The sequence below is a fragment of the Lissotriton vulgaris genome, chromosome 2_1 (genome assembly GCF_964263255.1).
Source record: "Lissotriton vulgaris chromosome 2_1, aLisVul1.2, whole genome shotgun sequence".
NCBI lineage: Eukaryota > Metazoa > Chordata > Amphibia > Caudata > Salamandridae > Lissotriton > Lissotriton vulgaris.
Window position 1 is genome coordinate 1,031,545,719 of NC_141687.1, and position 17,619 is coordinate 1,031,563,337.

General features: G+C 43.9%; 1 protein-coding gene across 1 annotated transcript in view; it reads left to right on the top strand.

The window, feature by feature from the left end:
• The window catches only part of CCDC148 (coiled-coil domain containing 148), a 1,056,272-nt gene that overhangs the window by 465,939 nt on the left and 572,714 nt on the right, over nucleotides 1-17,619 (top strand). The window contains exons 7-8 of the mRNA XM_086956667.1: nucleotides 15,626-15,721; nucleotides 15,817-15,998. Of these exons, the coding sequence (XP_086812793.1) occupies nucleotides 15,626-15,721; nucleotides 15,817-15,998 (278 nt within the window). The remainder of the gene's footprint in view (nucleotides 1-15,625; nucleotides 15,722-15,816; nucleotides 15,999-17,619) is intronic.

The window sequence follows — 17,619 nt, forward strand, 5'->3', positions numbered from 1 at the left end:
AGTGTCTTTGATGTCATTAGGGCTAAGGCCAATATGTTAGGCACTGAGGGAGCCCTGGAACCTGAAGAAATGGACCAGCCAGCTCCCATGAGAAGGAGCAAAAAGGGTAAAGATGTATCCTCCTCTCAGACTCCCAATGAGAATCAGCCTCCTTAGGGAGCTGATCTCAGTACCTGTGAAGGAAGTGTCCCAGAGAAGAGTGGGCCTGACAAGGCAGAGCAACTGGGGGCAAGGGTCCTTCAAGGGAAGACTTGAGTCTGGAGCAGAAGGCATGCCCCTGTCTTGAACAACTCAGACATCAAGCTGCTGCTGAAGAATCAGGGAATGTCAGTGGGTCCTACAGGATGTATCAGGAAGAGGGCTCCTGTGTACTGCAATTAGAGGCCCCAAGCCTGGTGCCAAAAGGAAGTTGCTCATATTTCAGAAGTTCAGGGGTTTCTTATTGACCCTGGCACACAACATTCCGCTTGCAGAACATCTTGGGCAAAGCAAGACTTGGTGCAGGCTTGTCCCTCACTTTCACTTGCCCCACATGTCTGAAAACACCAAGGAATTTTGTCACTCCTGTGTCACCTGCCAAGCCAGCCAGTGGTAAGTCGGGCGGCACTACAAAGGCTCCCTTAATCCCACTACCAGTGGTTGGGGTTCCCTTTGGAGGGTAGGGATCGACATTGTAGGTCCCTTAAACCCTCTAACAGCATCTGGACATAGTTTTATCTTGGTGGTGGTGGACCATGCCACTAGATAGCCAGAGTCTTTTTCCCTTAGGACCAGCTCCTCCTGGGAATCTTTTCTAGAGTTGGGTTCCCTAAGGAGGTCTTGCCAGACAGAAGTACTAACCTCATGTCTAGCTACATCACTGCTATGTGAAAAGAGTGTGGAGTTAACTATAAGTTTACCACACCCTGCCATCCACAGGGAAATGGGGTTGTTGAAAGGTTCAACAAGACCCTCAAAGGTATGATCATGGGACTCCTAGGAAAGCTGAGGAAAAATGGGATTTCTTACTACCTTGCCTTCTCTTTCCCTACAGAGAGGTTCCCGGAAGGGGCTGGGCTACAGACCATCTGAAGTTCTGTTTGGACATCCAGTTAGGGGTCCATTATGTCTATTCAAAGAAGGATGGGAGCAACCTCTCAAGCCTTCTAATCAGGATATAGTAGACTATATTCTGTGCCTGCGTTCTCACTTGGCTGAGCATATGAAGAAGGCCAGCAAAAACCTTGAGGCCAGCCAGGAGCTTCAGAAAGCTTGACATAACCAAAAGACTGTACTTACTGTTTACCAGCCAGGACAGAAAGTGTAGGTGTTGGAGCCTGTGGCCCCAGCAGCTCTCCAAGACAAGTGGACTGGCCCCCAAATTATACTGGAAAAGAAAGGTGAGGTCACTTACTTAGTTGACCTAGGTACTCAAAGAAGTCCCCACACGGTACTTCGAGTGATTCGCCTGAAACCTTTTGTTGACATGGCTGACATGAGCTTGCTCATGGCCACTGATGAGGGACAGGAGGAAGAGAGTGACCTCTCCCTGATCTCCTCTCTCAGAACCCTGTTGATGGATCAGTGAAGGAGTACCCTTGGCAGACCGCCTCACTGATCAACAGCAAGTTGATTGTAGATAGGTTCTCAGTTTTCTGGTCTCTTTTCTCTGACACCCAGTCAAACCACCTGGTGTACCCATGAAGTGGACAAAGGTGACAGCCTGCCTGTGAAGAGCACATTTTACAGACAGCCTGGCCATGTCAGAGATAGCATCAGGACAGAGGTCCAAAAGAGGCCAGAGTTGGGAGTCATTGGGCCTTCAGATAGCCCTTGGGCTAGTCCTGTAGTCCTTGTATCAAAACCTCGCACCCAGGATGGTAAGAGAGAGATGAGGTTTTGTGTTGACTATAGAGGCCTCATTGCTTCCACTAGGACTGATGCCCATTCAATTCTAAAGGCAGATGAACTGATTGATACTTTGGCCTCTGCCAAATATCTCAGTACATTTGACCTGACTGCTGGTTATTGGCAAATCAGACTCAATGATGATGCCAAACCAAATACAGCATTTTCAACCCCCAGTGTGCCTTATCAATTTATTGTGATGCCTTTTACAACTACCCTATTTCAGAGGCTGGTGAATACATTCTTAACAGGACAGGAAGCCTGTGTTGCAGCATATCTAGCATTTAGCTGTCAGAAGGCATTTGATAACCTGAAGCAAGCCATGCGCTCTACTCCAATTCTGCAAAATTCTAACTACTCCAAACCATTCATTGTCCATACAGATGCTTCTGAGATAGGGATAGGTGCAGTATTGTCACAGCTTACTGTAGAGGGCCAAGATCAACCAGTAGCTTTTATAAGCAGAAAGTTGACCCCCATGGAGATGCTTTTGTCAGCTTCTGAGAGGGAGGCCTTTGCTGTGGTTTGGACTTTGAAGAAGTTGAGGCCATACCTGTTTGGCACTCACTTCATTGTTCAAACAGACCATAAGCCCCTCGTATGCCTTAAACCGATGAAGTGTGAAAACCTCAAACTTTTGAGGTGATCGATTTCCCTAGAGGGGATGGACTTTTTAGTGGAACATAGACCTGGGAGTAACCATGCCAACGAAGATGGACTTTCCAGATATTTCCACTTAGAAAATGAAGACTCAAATGGGCAAGGTTACCCTCGTCCTTATGTTTGGGGGGAGTGTAGGAAAGTAGGATCTGCTTTCATGGTTACCCTCACTTTTTGCCTGGTGTCAGTGTGTTTTGACTGTATAGTGCTGGGATCATGCTAGTCAGGATGCCAGCAACTGTGCTCTCTCCCCTAAATTGGCTCTGCTAAGTACTTTGGTACATCCACAATTATCTACTGGTGTACCCTTATAAGTCACTAGTATATGGTACTAAGGTACCCAGGGCATAGGTACACCAGAGGCTCCAATGGGTGGCAGCATGTATTTTGCCACCCATGGGAGTCCACTTAAACTTGACTACAGGCCTGCCATTGCAGCCTGTGTGAGATGGTGCTTGCACCTCTCACAACAGATATAGGTTTCCTTATATCTGAGGTCACTGCACTTAAAAGCTTTAAGTCACCCCTGTGGTAGGCAGGGTGTTAGGTTGCAAATGTGAGCGTGCCCCTGCATGAGCAAGACACCCCTTCAAACCCTGTAATAGATTCTCCGGGTTTTGTAAGAGCGGTCAGCCATTTTAATGTTTATAGTGGATATCAGTTATTACGAGATGTCTAACTATATAGTGGCTGCACTGGACCATGTCATGTTCTGTATCAGACATGTTGGAATCATACCCCAGCACCGATTCCGGTGCTACAAGAATGATCCCAAGTATTGGGGGCTCCTTAGGGAAGCCCCCTGTACTCCAAGTAACAGCCTTTCAGGGTCTGCCAGCAACCTAGTTCTGCAGCAGACCACAGGCACAATTCTGCCCTCCTGCTGCTGAGCTGAGCTCGAGCAGGGGAAGGTAGAACAATAGGTTTCCTGTCACAGGGAGGTGTGACCACCTCCCAGACGGGAGTGTATTGGGATTGGGTGGGTGCCCTTGCTGCTTTGAAGGGCACATTTTGTGCCTTTCTTGCATACTCCTGATTGAGACAGTTCAGGAACCCCTGGTATCCACTCTGGCGCAAAACTGGACAAAGAACAGGGGAGTATCCCCGCTGTCCAGTCCCTCCTCTGGGAGGGACCCCAAGTCGTTCCAACATTTTCCCTAGGGGACTTAGGGCTCCATCATGGTTAGGTCCTCAGATTCTTCGTGGAACAAGACTCACCTCTGAAAGCAAGACACTATTCGACCGTTCGTCTTCGTTGGACTTCAACTGGACCCAAGACTGCATCAAGGAAGACTCCTACTGCTCCTGGTCTCGCTGTTCTTCAAGTCCTCTATGTCATCTGTCTCTGTGCAAAACCAAAAGGACGTAAACCCTTTTACACAGTATTACTTGAAAGGCAACCTCTAAATTTCAACAAATATTCCTTGTAGGTCACAACACAGAGTGTATTATAGCAGGCTAAATAACATTTACCAAAGAGAATATTCTAATAATATTCTAGGTGTCACAGTACATTATGAAAGCACATCTAAGAAAAATATTGGTTAAAAAAAGGAATTTATTATTCATATATCATCATACTAGGACCTCCCTGAGGGTTACAATCTAAAAAGTTTAAAAACGTGTCTCTTTTTGGTGAGACAAGTGTAATATCTTTGACTGTTTTTAACATATTACACTTGTCTCACCAAAAGAGACACGTTTTAAAACTTTTTAGATTGTAACCCTCAGGGAGGTCCAAGGATGATGATATATGAATAATAAATTCCTTTTTTAACCAATATTTTTCTTAGATGTGCATTCATAATGTACTGTGACACCTAGAATATTATTAGAATATTCTCTTTGGTAAATGTTATTTAGCCTGCTATAATATACTCTGTGTTGAGACCTACAAGGAATATTTGTTGAAATTTAGAGGTTGCCTTTCAAGTAATACTGTGTAACAGAGTTTACGTCCTTTTGGTTTTGCATATACCCCCTCCCTGTATATTCTATAGGGTTACCTTCCTCCTCTTTGACGATCTGTCTCTGTGCATTATCCAGTTTCTCCAAAAGGCCTGTGGGCATCCAGGACATCCGAAGTAATCTCCCTTGGCGTAAAGGAGTCACTCCTCAGCATCTGCAGGCACCGCAACAGAGCTGACCCGTTTGCTGCTCCTGTTATCCAACGGACTTCCCAAGGCCTAGCAACACAAGCGGTAGTTCTACAGCTCCTTAGAGGCCTGACCTGTCTCCTCTGCAATTTTGAGGACAGTATTCCTCATCGAAGCCAGCACTAAGTCGACTTGCCGTTGCCAAGGCTTGTTGGCTCTGCACTCCAGAGATCTTAGGGCTACAAGAAGCTTCAGCCTCTAGCACCTCGTCTCTCAAAGATCAGCATCCTCACTGCATCCTCTGTACCGTGGGCTCCATCTTTGGTGAGCTGCCTGAGGTCCTATTGCGACTCCTGGGCCTTTGGCCAGTGGTTCGTCTCGAGGGCCTTACTTTGCTTCAGGGGGGTCTCCTGCTTGCTCGGGCTTGCTCTGACTCTCCTGCACTTGGTGAGTTGCTTGGATCTTACTGGTCCCAATGTTTACATTTTTTGCTTTCCACACCAGTTGTGGCTACCAAGGCTTCTTGGTCCTCCATCCCGACACCGACCACCTGAACACCGACACCCAATATGAGACAGCTAGTGCATGGCTCCTCGTCTTCCTCAGCCTTGCCTGGTCCTCACAGCTGCAGCAACAAGGTCACTGTCTTCATTCTTGAACCTCCCAACATTGGTGGGGGGTTGTGCTTCCGAGCCTCCTGGTCACTTCCAAGTGGCATAGACTCTGTCCCCTCTGCTTGCAGGTTCTCTTCTTCAAGAATCAACTCTTGGATTCCACCAGACTCCTTCACATGCTTCTTCAGAGGCGTCTTCTTCGAAGTCTTCTAGTGCGTCTATGGCAGGTTCCCACGTCACTTCACCCCTATGCACCCGGATTCCCTGGTGCAGATAACCTGGATCCTGGGGCATCCTCAGGTGGGGTGACTCTCCAACCTCCTGTCTTCGAAAGGGTTTCTTCGGGGTCCTCTGGTAAGGGTCCTACTTCTGTAAAACTGCAACCGCGACTTCCCCATTGACTTCCATTGGGTACGCGGCTGTGTTTCCACTCTGCAAACAGCCTCTGTGGGGTTCCTGGTTACTAACCTTGGGTAGTTCCTTGTGTCCCCATCTCCTAGGAGTCTTCTGGACCAAGTCCTATTCTCCTTGAAGCTTTCTTAGTATATGGTTTGGTTTTCCCCTGGACACCAGTGTATATTTGTGCTACTTACCTAAATATTTTAAAGTATTCTTGTGTGTATTGTTGATATCTCCAGGTAGGGGATATACCAATGTGTTAGTGATTGTATTGCATAACAAATAGCTTCATTTTTATAAATACTGTGTGGTACTTTTTCATCTAATCTACACTGTTGGTTAAATGTGGTAAAACAAGCTGCTTTACACTCCTTCAAGATAAGCCTGAAGGCTTCTCTCTACAGCTACCATTTTGAGAGCTTTCTACGGTTATCAAACACCACTAAAATCATCATAAGGGTTGCCTGAATTAGTGCAAGGCGTGTCACCCCTGAAAGTGTGCACCATATACTAAGCCAGCCTCCTACAACCACCAACACCAGTTCACCAATATACTTCTCCCACCAGGGCACAAGTCCTAAAACAATACGTGGGGCACTAACCAAGTTAGGCAGTATGTAAGTGACATCACAATGCATGACATCGCAAGTGACAACACAACCCATGACCTCCCAGGAAGTAATATCACAAAAAATGACATCAGATTCTAAGACCTGGCATATGTTAAGCAGGTCTATCATGAGGGCATTTGAGTGCATTACAATATTTAAAAGACTAGAGTTTGCGGCAGAGTTGTGCCAAAAAAGTGAATCGACCCTGGTGCAAGATCTAGCTATCCACTTATACATTTATTTATTTAAACTTTGCCAGAAAGAAATTGGCAACAAGGACAAATGGGGCAGTATATCTGATCTACTTAATTGGTTACAAAGTCTGCATTTTAAAGTATCTTATAGGGTTAAGGCACTTGCTGCATATATCTTTATGTACCCAGTAAATCTCAGGAAATAATAATATTGGTAGGATAACTCTGGAGGTTAATGCTCTTGCTGGAGAGCCAGATGTTTGTCTAGTCCCAGTTTTGATCTTGGTACAGTGCGTGTTGGTGTCATCTTTGGGCATGGGGCGGTCACCTGCATGTGTCGGCATGTCTCACTCTGAATATATAGGGGTAGAAGTAATAGTGTAATGATGTTTTTGTTTGCAGTGATGTATGTAACCCTGTCCTGAAGAGGTCAAAGAAGATAAGGCTGAAACGTGGTCACGTCGACACTCATGTGGGGGAATCTTGCAAAAAAATGTTTTGAATGTTTAAGAATAGTTGTGTGCTACATTAGAGTTAGGCTTATCCAGTGAATAGGCATTCAGGGTTGCACTGGTTTGATTTCCTCAGAGTGGTTCCCTTAGAAATACAGGGGGGACACTTGTATGTCTAATTTGTGTAAGGTTATTGTTATGTGTTATAGTGTTAATTATTTGTTTGTAATGTATAAATAATTGTGATTTGTGTTTTCTATTCCACTGCTGATAGGCGCTAGTGCCTTTTGTGTATGTAAGATTATGATATACTCATGATGAACAATGGTCATTATTGAGAGAGTAATTAAATGTACTCTACTCATTTAAAGTACCCTGTATTATTTCCTTTGATAATAATTTTGTTTGTATTATAGTCCCAGTTTTGAATCAATGTAAATATGTCCTACATAAAGCAAATCATGTGATATACAGATGACGGATTTTTATTTTATGTAGATGGGTATGTGGGTTATTGCTTTTAATACAGAGATCCCCTAGTTACTTGTAGTTCATAAATTGTAATCTTTCAAATACAGCACAGTGAACTATGAAGGAAAGGACATGTGACTCCTACACCTTGAAATCCTCACTATCTTATGTAACACATCCTGTAAATTGATTTACACACATATGATTTATTGTCAATGTATAATGTGTATGTGTGATTTAAAGCGATCCGGCACCCTGGAATGTGTTGGGTAGCGCTATAAAAGAAATAAGACAAAATAGTGATATTTAAATTGTTACGTGTGTAAATATTAGGACAGATCAACACATCTGACACAACATACCGCAAGATGTGTGCTTAGAGTATGTCTGATGCTAATTGTTCTCATGTTCCAGGGTGAGGTTCAACTGCTCAAAACATTTCAACAAACCTTTAGCCTTTGAGTGGCTGAATTGCTCATCGTGAAACAGTCAAATGGGGTAGTGTCCCACCTGAGGAGAGGCAGGATATAGTCAGCTATCAACAAAATACCTCTCTTCCTTTGTCCTGTAAGTTCAGACTGTAGGCAGCAGTAGCGGTGGTGAGGATGAGGTGTGAAAACATTCCTGGCGCTTTTTTAGCACAACAAAAAGGAAGGACACTAGTCAAGTGCAGGACCATTACCATGTCACGCATTGACGTACCAATGGCCCTGCCACAGACAGAAGAGAGAGGGGAAATTATTTCGTCCCCTCACCCCCCCCCCACACTTGTCCTCCGTGTCCCCTTTACTACAAAATCTAGGGGGGATATATCCCCGAATCCCCCACACTTCCTATGCCCATTTTGACTCAAGTTTAAGTACTATACTGGCCTGTGTTGGTATTCTAATTAGACACCCTTTAAGGCTGATGAAATAGAAAAGAGTTGTTTCTTGGCAGACTGTGGCTATTAGCATAATGATCTGGAGGATTAGGGATGCATCAACTTAGCCTCTTGTGTAAGAAGAATCTGCTCATTTCCAATTTCTGGCCATGTCCCTGTGTGCTACACTTGTTGGCGGGAGCCGCACGAGGAGCCTAGCAGCAAGTCTTCCGCTTCCGGCTGTGAATCTAACTGGTAATACATTAACAAATGTATATGTTCCAGAGGCAACAATGTAAAAGGGATGGAGCCCAAAAAACCGTATTCAAACTAAAGGGCACCGTATTTTTTTATTTAGTTCACTTTTGATCGCCAGTTCTGGTTTGTGGCTCTTTATTATTGTTTGATTGTTAATCTAGTTTTTATTTCTCTCTGTTGCTGTCTCTCGCTCTCTCTCACACAGATGTACTCCCTGAAACTCTATCACAAACACACTTGCACGCTCTCTTCCTTCTCTCGATATGAGTTTGGGTCCAGCTTATATGTAGGCTTGACAGCGCAGGTGTCGCCAGACAATTGCTAGTACCACTAGAGAGGGGTTTTAGCTCTGCCCACATGTTTGAAGCCAAAAGTGTTTTGATTGTGCAGAAGTTAGGTGCTTCCACAAAAAAGTGCTTGCCCTCCACCAGCTGTGATAGTTTTGTCTTTTTATCCAGGTGGCTGAGCATGAACTTTCAGGGCACTCACATGACATTGTAATGCTGTAAAAGTGTCTTAGATAACTATATAATTAATTGTATTTGTCTTTCTTTGGCAGCAGCATAGATAGGAGGAGGGCAGGCATTACCCAACATGGATATTTAGGTCTGGCTTTACAATGAAACTGCCATTCCTCCTTTTAACCCACACCAGTGGTCTTCAAACTTGTTAATCCTGTGCTATGGAAAGGTGTGAGGGAAGAACACCCTGACTGTCACCAAGTTGGTGGGAGCACCTGCCGGGACCCTATTAATAAGCTGGTCAGCCCTTTAGGTCCCTCCTTCCTCCCCAGGTTTACAAAGCGGTTTGTCGGCGGGCAAGCCCCCTTTTGAGAACCAACCCCGGACATGGGCACATACATCTGGGAGCCACGTTCCTCCAGGAGCATGGCTGCAGGCAGGCCCGGACTGGCCGGGCAATCCCCCGGTGCGCCGCAAGGGTGGGGGCCGGTTTTGAGCCCCTGGGGGCCGCTTTTGTTACAGGGACGTTTTTGCAGCATAGCTGCAAAATCGGCCCTGCAACAAAATCGGCCGAAAAACGGCCCTAGCAAAGCGCTCGGCGGCACCTCCAACCCCGCCCCCCGAGTGGGGAGGAGGGGGCCAGACTGGGAACCAAATCCGGCCCTGGCAAAGTGCTCGGCCAGCCCCCCCCCCATTCCCCTGGGGGTTGTGGGTGCCGCCGAGCTCTTTGACAAGGCGGTTTTTGGCCAATTTTGTTACAGGGACGATTTTGCAGCTATGCTGCACAAAATGGCCCTGTAACAAAACCGGCCCCCACCCGTGCGGCGCACCGGGGGATTGCCCGGTGCCCGCTACAGCCAGTCCGGCCCTGCGTGGCTGGCTTGTTCATAGTACCGGATGGGGTCCGGCTCCCGTTCACGAGGATCCTCACAGCTTCTTCGGTGTGAGCCTGGCATTCTCTTCCCTCCTTTCCGGGACGATGGCCGCTTGTCCTGCTGGTCTGAGAGTTTCACGAGACTCTCAACCAGGTTTCTTGAGGAGTCTTCACTTCTGTGTTCCGAGGTGACGACGCTCCTCTCCTCCTGTACGTCGGTTACATGGGCCGCCTCCTCACCATACGGACTCCCCATAGGAACATGTGACAGTCACATGGGTCGGGATTTCCTGGAAGCGAGCACAGTTAAAAGGGACGTGACAGTCCTTCACAGATGATTCCCATGGCGACTGAAAACAAAGGACAGGAGAAACATAAGGAGGTAACTGGTCAGTAGAGTCCTCTTCCTCCTGGTCCCGGATAGACACATTGTGACATTTTCTTTCTGTGAAAATAAAGCCTTGTTATCAGCATGATCATTCTCTTGGACAGTGCCTGGCAAACCCCCTGTACCAATATTATTCAACCACCAATATTATTCAACAGCTTCCAAATACATATGCTATTTACTTGTATTGCTTCACATTATCATTAAAGCCAGTCCTATTGCCATCGCCAGTGCTTCTTTATTGATATTCAGCCACCTGGCTTTTGCATATTAGAAATAAACACTATAAAAACACATTTCAAAATACTTGTGTAGTAGAAAGTGAATAAACCAGAAAGGGCTGTATAAGGAAAGAAGGACAAGGCAATAAAGGCAGAAATGGAGGGGAAGACGGCCTGTTTTCAGTTTTTCATCCTAACGAGAAGAAGGGTTTGTTTTAATCTCTTTCAGAATTTACTTCCGCTCTTTCTCTTATGCGTATGCACATACACCCACGCTCTGCCTCCCCCCCCCCCGTCTTTCTGCCTCTTTCTTTCTCTTTCATCTCTTGTATGTCTCCGCCCCCCCACCCAAACATTGGGATGTTCCTTGATTATGTAACTTCTTCTATGAAACACAGGTGATCAAGATTGTACTGGCCTGATGGATAGGAAACATCGCAATTCTTGTTGACTGCTGATGCAAGTGAATTAAATTTAAGATGTACCGTAGACAAAACGTAGAGCCCTGGGTGATGGGGTCAATATAGCCGATAAATAAATGAAGCTATTCACAGGACGAAATCAGTAAGTGCTTTTAAATTTCTTGCTCTAACATGGAAAATTAGTACCAGCAAGAAGGTTTTTTGCCTCAAGGCCACAAAACACGCGATCAGCCCTGAGAAACGCGAACAAGAAAGGATTTTTGATAAGTGGCTCATAATCAAATGTAGCCTGGCGCCTGGCACGCAGCTTTTTCTTCCCAAAATACACTCTGTAGCAGCCGGACACCCAAAACCACTGCTCTGTATAATGTGTGACAATATAACATGAACCCTGGCCCATTTTTATGTTTCTACACAGAGAGTTAAAGGTCATATGGAAGTACAAAATGCTAACTACTGTTTAATGGGCATCATGTGCTAACATTCCAAATAAGAAATTATGAATTGAAAATGATAACGATTCATAATTTGCAATTTTTTCTTTGGAACATACCAAAATGTATCAGGTAGATTGCAAATTGCAACCCGATGGTTAGATTCAGAGGGATGATGCCCTGCAGGGGTCAGCAGACCACCATGTCTATAATTGCGTTCAAATAAATATATATTTTTAATGAAGCCCCTTTCCTGAAAAAGAAAAGCGTAAGCATTTGAAAACTGAATTGAAAAATGTTACAACAATTTTTTTTAGGCACAGGCTGTGGTACCAGGGAGCACTGTCTACTCCGAAGAAAATGCATTGTCCACATTCACAAAGAGAAAGAGCTCACATTTGCGAAGGGTTACCACCTCATTTGACTCGGTGATAAAATATGAATGTTTTGCGACGGATTTCGGTTGCAAAACATTAATACATAACTTAAGGAATCGTTATGTGGAAGGGTCGCGCTTTACACCCCAATGCCAAATATGGTAATTACGTTACGTATAAACCTAAATGATTTACCGCCTGATTCATCAAAGGAAATAGCGCTCGCAAAGGGCCAGATTCTGAGAATCTGGCCCTTTGCGAGAGCGATTTTTGCATTTGGGATTCAGCATCCCAAATGTAAAAATCGCTAATTGCGATCTCGCAATTTTGCGAGGAATGACATTTAAGGAATCTCTATTTGAGATTCCTTAAATGCAATTCAACATCCAATTTAAATTAGCAAATTCGCAATTTCTAGGCGCAATTTACCGCGAGGTCAGACCTCGTGGTAAATTGGGAAAACTCAGAAAAATGCATTTAAATGCATTTTTCTGAGTTGCATGTTACACACACACATATCCTTTGGACATGTGTGTGTGCAACACCTGTGTAAAATTTCATTTGAGGGGTGCTACAGGGTGTCCTTTGGACACCCCTGGCACCCTTCAAATCGCTATCTTATTTGCGATTAGCAAATTGCTAATCGCAAATAAGGAATACTCACCATTCATTCCTATGGGCCTTTTGGCCCATAGGAATGAATGGGGAGTTTTTCCTTATTTGCGATTAGCAATTTGCTAATTGCAAATAAAGAATGTGTAGGAATCGCTAAAATGATTGCGATTCCTACATGAATCCCGTTTTGCGAGTCCTTAATAGCGATTCGCTATGAATCGCTATTAGGGCCTCGCAAAACGGGAGAATGATGAATCAGGCGGCAAGTAACGTGTTACTGAACCACAGTTTTTTTTGTATGTTGTTTTGCAGCCGCAAAGGCTCTGTTTTGACCTTTGTACTGTAAAATAGCTTTGTACATTAGGCCCTGAATGATCCCACCCTACGTCCGCGCTTTAGAGGCTCAACCCTCAGTACAATAGGAATACTTTTCAGATTCGTGTTCAATATCCGCTTTGTTCTAGCCTTAATGGAAAGCTACTATGTGATAGAATAATAACATTAATAAAATTGGAAACAGGTCTGACACAAGATTGCGTTCTAGTTCTGTAGGCCGTTTAATTAAGTCTCTACCATAGATAATAGCTCTGCCGGTCAATGGTGTTATATACTGTCTTTCTCTGAAGCTAGTAAGCCCATTGAATAGGAGCCATAATCTGAAATACTAATCTATTTTATAACTTTGTGCTTGTCACTGCTGATTACATTCTCTTTGCATACAGCAATTCGGCCATTAAACAGACTATCAGCATCTCTTTCCAGCTACTTTTAAATAGATTTCATTCCTCGGCTCATGAAAAGCTTATATGTTATAACTTCAAAGTTATTATATTACCCTTTATGAGAAAGTCGACATGATTTTTTCTTGCACTTTGGATGTAACCCAATTAATAAGAAACAAGGCGTTAGAGCAACTGTACGACTCCTTGAAACAAACAAGAGAGATGTTGGAGTTTATGATTAATCTCCCCACACAGATATTACAAGCCACACATGCTGATTTTGCTTACTTGATCTGTTGCATTGGGTGGGGAAGACTAAAACCTACATACCATGCGTTGTTCCTAATTCTACAGTTGTGTAATCAAAATGCCCCCCACAAAGACTTGTAGTGGAAATTGTTTACAAATTACATTTTCCAAATAGATAATCTATTCCAAAATATTATCAGTCAATCAAGCTGTACCTATATGGTACGGCTTATCACCCGTGCGGGTATCCAGGCGCTGTGCTGCAGGTCTCAGCCGAATAGCCAGGTTTAAAGTCCCTTTCTGAAGTCTGACAATGAGGGAGTTGATCATAGGTGGAGGGAAAGGGTGTTCCAGGATTTGGCAGTGAGGTGGGAGAAGAATTGACCTATGGTGCGGCAGCGGTGGATGCGTGGTGTCTGTATTACGGCTAGGTGGGCGAAGCAGAGGTTTCTCTGTGGTCGGTGAGAGTGCAGGTGGTGGTTTACGTATGCCGGTCCTTGGTTGTGGAGGGTTTGTAGGCCTGGGCCAGAAGCTTGAAGTGGCATCTCTTCTGGATGGGGAGCCAGTGGAGGTCTCTCAGGTGCTGGGTGATGTGGGACCTTTTGGGCAGATTGAGTCTGGCTGCTGCGTTCTGGATCGTTTGGAAATCTTCTCAAGAGTTCACTGGTGGTGCCTGCATATAGTGAGTTGCTTTAGTCCAAGTGACTGGTGTGGGGGTCTGTCACTGTTCTTCTGCTGCTGGTGGGTAGCCATTTAAAAATTCTGCGAAGCATGTGGAGTGTGGGGAAGCAGGCTGAGGATATGGTATTGACCTTTCATTTCATGGAGAGTTCGCTGTCTAGGATGATGCAGAGGTTGCAGATGCGTTCTTTCGGAGTGGGGGTGGGTCAGAGTTCCGCTGGCTACCAGGAGTCGTTCCAGAGGGATGTGTGGCTGCCAAAAATGAGCACTTCAGTTTTGTCCTTGTTGAGCTTCAGGCAGTTATCTTTCATCCACACTAGATATGTGATAATATAAATCACATAATTGTATAAATAAAAACATAAAGTTTCAGGGCCCTTCAGTATGTTAATGGTGCTGTATTTCTGGGTTTATATATCCTACTACTTAAAGATTAGTCACAATTATTGATTGAAAAGGTATCCATATCTTCGTCAGACAATATTGGCAATTTTCTATCATTCCCATGTCAGGACTCAGCAGTCAGGGTTGGGCTGGGAGATTCTGGATTCACACCCAGGGAGGAGCTCAGGTTAGATAGGTTGGATCTGATCAGCAGCAAAACTCTGGGGAGATTATGATAGACAGGAGTGCTGCAGCACAACATGCAATTTGGCAGAGGTGGAGATTATGTACTCATGGACATGGCAACTAATGGATATGAGTATCATTGTTCCTTGAGAGCGGTTTACAGTTCAATCCAAGATGGTGACCATTATCAATTGAACACAGGGGATTTCGCATTCATAGATGGCTGATAAACAATAGGGAATAAAGGAAGGGGTCATGTCTGGGTGACTGGGCACTATAAAGCCACTCTCAAAGACCAACGACACAGCAAGGCAACATTGCTTTTGGTTATGTTCTGCACCTGGCCTTTTACTATGCCTTGCAACTTATTTGTTTTCTTGTGCTTCCAAAGCTCTTCCTTGCATGTCGCTTGCTTCCAGTGATCACACTGCCGGATCTTCACCCGCCTCTTTCTGCCCCCCAAAAAGTGTTAAGAGTGTGGCAGGAGTGAGGCACCTGCCGTATCAAAGAAAAACGTGAGTGCATAGTAGCAGTTCCTTTGACTTTATCCTAAGAAAAGCAAGAAATGGACAAGGAAAACAGACCAAGGCCTCAGAATGGAGGTAGATCACAACATAGATTCCGGTAAAGGCCTGCCTATGTGACTAGAGATCCCACTGCCCTTAACGCCACCCATGTCGTCAGCTGTTCCTCCCTGAAACGGCAGAAGGGAAGGGTGGAAAAGGATCAAAGAAAGGTATAAGGGGGTGGAGATCGAATAAAAAATCATTGGCACACTAGTCTGATGAGTTTGGCACCTTTGAGAACTCACTGCCATAGTGAGATCACTGCAGTGAAAAGTACTAGAATGAGCTGTGACTACACTTTTTCTTCCGACGTTAAATATTATAATGTCCTTTTTGGGAACTGGCTAGTTGAGGAATGTGTTTTTTATCATTTGTTCTAGCTCAATTGATCTTTCATAAAGATTATATTGCATATTGTTTCTAGATTGTTTTATTCATTTATTTTATTTCAAAGATATATTTTAATACATATTGATGATCTAAATGCAACAACACTTTGCACTTAAATGACATGTTACAAAATTGTGTTTTGTAAATTTAGGTTAACATTGTGAAGAAGCAACAAAGGGCAATTATCGAACGACTTAATCTTGAACGACTCATTATAGAAGAGGAACTAGGAGAATGCAATTCTACGGTAAAACCAGTAAAGTTATTATATTTAGAAACCTAATATCTTTCAAATTAAAATAAGCCTTTTCTCTAAAATACCTGATTTCCGTTTCTCTACAGATATTGCTGCTTTCTTCTGAAGAGAATACTGACCTATTTCAAGAAGTTCCAAATGTTTTACATAGTTTAGATTGCCCATATTCCGAATTGAAGGCTTCAGTTCTTAGAGAATTCCACAATATCACTGAGGAATATACATCCAGAGTTCAAGAAATGGATAATCAGTTGGCTGCCATAGAGAGGTAATAAACATTGATTGACTTTCAATATTCTGGACATGTCTTTATACGAAAAGGAACTGTGCTTTGTTAGACAATGATGCATTTTATTTATTCATTAATGATCCATAAGTGTCCCAGGAACAGCTGGTCTATTAGTAGATGGCAGCAGGTGAAACAAACATCGACAATGTCAATAGCCTTTGTCCATCTATGTTTTTCTATGTAATGTTTCAGCACATCATTTTTTATCACTTGTGCTTGAGACCGGAATTTCCAGGATGCCCAGAGATCATTTGTGCAGGTTCCCACATGGGCCAGTACTGTATGTACAGTTTACACTCCAGCCACTATGCATACCCCTGACTCTCATAATTGGAACCTCAGTGCCTGACACTAGCCGACAGTGACTGGGAATGTGAGACTCTAGTGTTGATTAGTACCCACATGTGGCATTCCTCACATAAGAAGACACAAGTTCAGAGATGCACGAGGACGAGGGGAGGGGAGGGGAAATAAAGGTAATGAGAAGAGGAAGGGGGAAGATTCAAGGAAAGTAAAAGGAGAAACAAGCATAGGAAAGGAGGAGAAGGTATGTAAAAAGACTTTGCCTAAGGGAAAGATGTAGGGGTGAGATAGCGAAAATAGGAAGAGAGAGAGAGACAGTATGAACAAGTTATTCTGCTACAGGAGACATATTGCTGGAATATTTCCTTAGTTCAGCTTCACAACTGCCTGTAAAACCTTCTTATCCAAAATATTGAAAATATATGTGTTTTTCAATGCACTAGTTAGCAAAAAAGATATTATTAATATCTTCCAAATATGTGTTTGGTGACTGGTATGAATTTGCTCCCATATCATGTTTTTCAATGCCTGCTGGTACGATTGCTAATTTCAAGGTTCATTCTCCGGAAGCCCCTCAACAGAGTCATGGCCAAGTGCCCAATCTAGGTGGGTGAAAGTTGTTCAGCAGCCTCACTGACTGCTTGTCAGCAACTCTCTCTCCATTACTGTTTAAAGACTATTCCTTCCTTGGTGAAGTGAGAAGCATAGTTTAAGTTACCCACATCTTCCCGGTTGCTAAGATTCTATCAAAATGGGAGGGCTCGCCTGTAAATATATATAAATATATATTTATTTAATGAAGACTTTTTATTTATTTATGATTGTCAATGTATGATTTAAAGAAATATGTGTGGTATCAACAAAAGCAAGGGGTTAGCGGCAACTGCCAGTCACAAGAGTATTTCACACTTGTAGGGGCACATGCATCATTGTTTTTTGCGGTCGCAACAAACCTGCCCCTTTGCGAACACAGTTTTTGCATTTGGGATGCATCATCCTAAATGCAAAAAACACTATTTAAGTAACATACTGAAGGGCCCTGAAAACTTTGTTTTTATTTATACAATTATGTGTTTTATATTATCACATATCTAGTATGGATGAAAGATAAATGCCTGAAGCTCAACAAGGACAAAACTGAAGTGCTCATTTTTTGCAGCCACACTATCCTCTGGACCGACTCCTGGTAGCCAGCGGAATTCTGACCCACCCCCACTCCAAAAGATTGCATCTGCAACCTCTGCATCATCCTAGACAGTGAACTCTCCATGAAATGACAGGTCAACACCATATCCTC